This window comes from Acanthisitta chloris, unplaced genomic scaffold, assembly GCF_000695815.1.
Source record: "Acanthisitta chloris isolate BGI_N310 unplaced genomic scaffold, ASM69581v1 scaffold7213, whole genome shotgun sequence".
Taxonomy (NCBI): domain Eukaryota; kingdom Metazoa; phylum Chordata; class Aves; order Passeriformes; family Acanthisittidae; genus Acanthisitta; species Acanthisitta chloris.
In genome coordinates this window covers 48,322-53,540 of record NW_008666496.1, presented here as the reverse complement: position 1 = coordinate 53,540, position 5,219 = coordinate 48,322, and the positions used below count along the sequence as shown (strand labels likewise).

At 38.4% G+C, this 5,219-nt stretch overlaps 1 protein-coding gene across 1 annotated transcript in view; it reads right to left on the bottom strand.

The window, feature by feature from the left end:
• Positions 1–319: 319 nt before the first annotated feature.
• The window catches only part of SENP6 (SUMO1/sentrin specific peptidase 6), a 48,078-nt gene continuing 43,178 nt past the window's right edge, over positions 320–5,219 (bottom strand). The window contains 3 exon segments of the mRNA XM_009072140.1: positions 320–860; positions 3,241–3,391; positions 3,506–3,574. Coding sequence (XP_009070388.1) covers positions 651–860; positions 3,241–3,391; positions 3,506–3,574 — 430 coding nt within the window. The 3' untranslated portion in view covers positions 320–650.

Here is a 5,219-nt window from a genome sequence, read left to right as displayed (position 1 = left end):
CCCTTTTCCCTAGCCCATCCCACTAAAACAAGGGTGGAATTGTAATTGCAACGAAGAACTTTTAAAACCCCAAATCTGGAGCTGTCCTATGAACTATGACACTGCCTACACTTAGATACTGGGAGGATGGGAATCACCCTCTGAGGCCATGGTACATCGAGACACCCATTTTATTGTTTGCAGCGCAAGCAGAATAACCTTGGAAAGGGCAACTAAATAGGGTCAAAATATGAATTCATCATCTCACTACCAAATCATTCCCTATGTGTTACTTAAGCCTGTAACATTACAACTTGACTGAAAAAGAAAAAGTTAACCATTTTATCCTATAAATATTTTCTTTATTTGCTTTATGTTTAGAAGTTGCTATTTAAGTTCTATTAACAGAAATACATAACAAAAGCTCCCTAACAAGTGGAAAAAAAGTAATTACAAATGCTGAAAAAGTTGGCCTCATTAACATATGTACAGACTCGCTTACTTAATACACATCTTTGTGGGAATTAAACCATTTTATGACACACATTTATACAGGCATTAAACATTCCCAAGTAACTTTGAGCAGAGAATATGCCAAATCTTTAGTCTGGGCAGACAAAAATGTATATTTCAGTTCTGATTGTGGAGCTAACATGCAACAGATACAACATTCAGTCTGAGCTGTTGCTGATAAGTTGTTCTGTCTTTTCCTGCAAAGATCTTTCTATTGAACTTGGGTCTTTTTGTCCCTTCTTTTCCTTGTTCTGCTGTTCCTGGAGCTTCAGGATTGTTTTTCGTATTTCTTCTCTTTTGGTTTTCATTCTTGGGCGTGGAAACCAGTCTGTTAAGTTCATTGGTAGCTCAAAACTTAAAATGGGATTCTGAAAAGAAAGATCATTTGGATATTATAGCAAGGAGTTATAACCTAAAAGCCTGAAGAAAACTGCAGTGAGTGAAAGTACATTCTTCCTCACATCATTCCATCAGTATGGAACAAAATTTCTACAATTCCTGTGGTTTGTACGTGCATGGTTCAGGTAAAACCAATGGAGCTCCAGTATGTTACAGAGTAACATTCATTCGGATCAGAGTTCTAGTTATAAGAGTGCTGGAACAATCTACTCCGTTTGCTACATCTTTTAGACAAAGCACTTGACTGCATAAAGGTGTGAAACTGTTCTAATGTAAGAAAACCAAAACAACAGACAGAAAATTATTGCAAAGATATAGCAAATGTTTTAAGAATGATTGACATCAAAATCTCTAGCTGATTAGGAATTCATTAATAAACACTCCTGTTCTTTTAACCTTCAGGACCACAACCGTGAAAGTTAATTTTAGACTTTGCCCTAAAAAACAAAGCCCCTGGCGACCACCAGCACTTTTTATCCTTAGATTCTATTTTCTTGCTAGAGGTCATTCATCCAAAGAATTAAGAGTGATCATTATGAGACATTATCTACACCTCTTCTGTGACACTGTACAATTCCACCTAATCAAATGACAGTTTGTGGAATAGTGTTTTCTCTCAAAGAAATTCATCCCTTTGTGTATTCCAGTTTACATCATTAACAGGGTCATTTAAGAGTGAATTACATTCATCACTGAGATAACACTTAGCAAGGCTGCTTGTGAAAAAAAGCAAGTGATATTCTGCAGGGGAACATGTCAATGCTAAATCCTGCACTAGCAGCATTACTCCACAGCCAAATAGAACATCAACTAGATAACATAGCTATAAACCCTCCTGTGCTAAAGTGACTTTGCCAATGAGGCTACTGACATCAGCAGTGAGCAGGCTGCAGAAGAACAACACTAAAAATGCAGAATGTCGTGGGCAAGAACTGGTTTTCTACTGCTACAACTATGCAATAGACCAGATAAGGAAAAAAGGGCATTAATAAAAATTAATTAGCGTGGTTACCACCCTAAGCATGGCCTTTTGGGGTGAAAAAAGTATAGGACAAGAGGGCACAGACTCAAGCTCTGCCAGGGGAGGTTTAGGTTGGATATTAGAAAGAGATTTTTTACTGAGCGATCAGGCATTGGAATGTGCTGCCCAGGGAGGTGGTGTATTCACCATCCCTGGAGGTTTTCAAGCTGAGACTGGATGTGGCACTTAGTGCCATGGTCTAGTAACCATGGTGGGGTTGTATTCGATGATCTTGGAGGTCTCTTCCAACCTGGTTGATTCTATGATTCTATGCAGGGATGTGTATCAGGAGCCAGACGTGCTCACCCTGCCGCCTGGCCCGACCCGCCGCCCGCGGCGCCCCCTGGCGGCTCTCCCGGGAACACCCTCCACCCACGGGCTGTGCTCGCTCCCTGCACGCAGAGCTGCAGCACCAGGCAAGGCAGGGCGTGCAGCCTGATGGAGTCCACCTACCAATCCACAAGAAGGAATGGGCTAAGATTATTAAAGCTTGGTTGCTCCTCATACCCTCAGTGTACAAAATAGAAAGTGCTCGAGTGGAGTGTGGTTCGAGGCTCTCACTGACTTAGTAAAACAAAAGCATGAATGCACCCTGCTAAAGCCTTGGGAGGGTTGAGGAATGGAGAAGCTGCCAGCATTCCCAGGAAAGGCTTAGCTAGAGCAGAGTTTAGGAAAAACACTCCAAAGCACTGCAGATTCTAGATTCTAGTTAGTATCTCATGCCGGCAACATCTCACTTGACCATCATTTCTTCTCCCCACCTAGACCAAAAGGTGGCTAGTGCCTCCACCTGTGAAAGGACCTGTAATTTGAAGACCAAGTCAGCTGAAGAAAGAGTTTAACCACTTCCTTCAGCGGAATCAAGATTTAAAATTCAGCCATAACGATTCTGTTTACATGTTTTCTTGCAAGTTAAAAACCCCCAAACCTATCTGGGTTACATTACTGAATTTATCCAGTCACAGTTCTTAGGGAGAAAAGACCAAGCTTTTTGTACTGCATCTTTAGTTTAGATTTTGAACTCGGGTTCTTACTGGATAATTTTAAAGGATATGCACTATAAGACAACAAAGAAAGACTCCAAATCTATGTTCTTAAGATTCTCTCAGAACATTCCATGGCTTATGATTTCTTCTATTTTATGTTCAACTGAAAAGAATAATGAGTTTATTTTCCAAAAAGCATTACTTATTATGTCAGTGTATACATTTGTTTATAATGCATAATCTAATAACTATGTGTAAGAGCTACACTAGGAGCTGTCATCGTTTTCACAGTTTATATTTGAAGGCTACAAGAAGAAAAAATAGCTACACAAACATACATACCTCGAAAAAGCTCTCCACATACTGCAGTATGTACACTCCACAGTCACTGAAGTTGTTCTGTTGTGGCACTTTTGGGTTCGAACCTTTCATGACATCTTTGGAAAAGCTTCTTTTGTTGCCTTTCCTGACTTCCCATTCCACCTCTAAGTATCTATGATAAAAGACCATGCAAATTAAAACCTTTTATTTTCTTGAAGAATTTTGGAAAAAGAAACACCACCAAACCAAACTAGAAAAAGCCCCCAAAATAAGATATGAAACTTACTCCCTTAGTGTTTTCACAACATTGGACCGGGAAGGGCCTCGCAGTGAGTCCATAAGCAGAATGCAGGGCCTAAGAGAGAACACCATTTTCAAATACACAATATTTTACAGCAGCTTGAAAAACACAGTGTTACACAGCTAGCTAAGAAATAGTTTGTGGGGTGATCTTAACAAAACTAGATCATTACTGGGATAGCTAAATGGCAAGTTATCTTAATGTTTAACCATATACTAAGTACACTTGGGAATGCACTTAGAAAATACAGTACTCAGACTGAAATAATTTGCCACAGGGAAAAAATAGCTGTTTAAACCCACCCTCAGGTGTCTAGTGCTCTTTTTGGCACACAAGGTATCTGGGACACTGGTGAGCAACAAGAAAGAAAGGCACAGAGCCCATAAACATCCTTCTGGAGTAGCAGCTGGAGGACAGATGGGCACTCCACAGCCCCTAAGAAGACACTGGGTATGAATGCTGAAGAAGTGATCTCTGCCAATGAATCAGAAATCTACCTGGTAGCTCCACTCAAAACACACACCTACTCTATGTGAAATACTTTGAAAAATAACATATCCATAACCAAATATTTTCTAGAGACCCAAGTCAGCCTAAGCTCTCTCTTGCACACTGCAGACACTGACAGCCTATTGCTCGATCTAGAGGACACCACCTCTCCAGCAGCTCTAAGCATGACAACACTATCAGCCACTTTATATGCAGCAGATGGATTTATACTTCCAAGCTGACTCATACCAGAGTTCAGAATTTCAGCATTACATGTGAGATGTATTTTGAGGGATAAACAGGATGCAGACTACTTTTCACAAATCCCTGCCTTTTGTTGGCTAACAATAACACACATATATTGAAACAAACTATCCTTTATAAAAAGTTCAAATTAGTGACTTCAGACAAAATATCTGACTGTATTTATGTATAGGTGTGTTTGCATTTATAAACCAATGTACATGTCAGCAATACTTTAGGCATAAGTATATAATTACTTGAATAATGTTTGCTTTTACTTGCACTTATTTTATTGTGACAAAAGAAAGTTGCTATTTTTATAGGCAATGCTCTTTAAAAAAGTATAATCTTGTACTTTGAGGGTGGGGGAAGGAGTGAGAGCGCTTTCAAGGTAATTTCCTATTTCATATACATGTCATTTTAAAATATGCTAATAGTAAAGTATTTAAGTGCCCTTAATGACTTTTGATATTTAAGTGTCAAAGATGTTATGAAATTTCACATTTGGATTAAAGTACTGTCTGCTGGAAAGCATTATGTACAGATAATCCATCATCAAAATAGAACAAATTTAGCCAAGCTATAATCAGAAGCTCAGAAATATTCTTAAAACTCACAACACAGATGAACTTCTGCTCTTTATGAGAATGTATAAAGTCATATATTCCATATCATGTATAAGTCTGTAATTTTATTCTGCATCATAAGAAGGTATTTGAAAGTCTTAACTTTTCAAGTGAACATTATACTCACAGAGAAGGAAATCTAAAAATGGAAAAATTATGAACAAATACAAAGGAAATTGTCAAGACAGCAATTCTAGTAACAACATTTCTGGATTTGGAATCACACAATTCTGCCACACCAAAATGCAAGCAACTGCATTTACCAAGAAATGTTTGCTACTAAATTATTTCTGGCTTTCATATATATATATAAAAAAAGCTTTCAATTCCAAAACAGATAA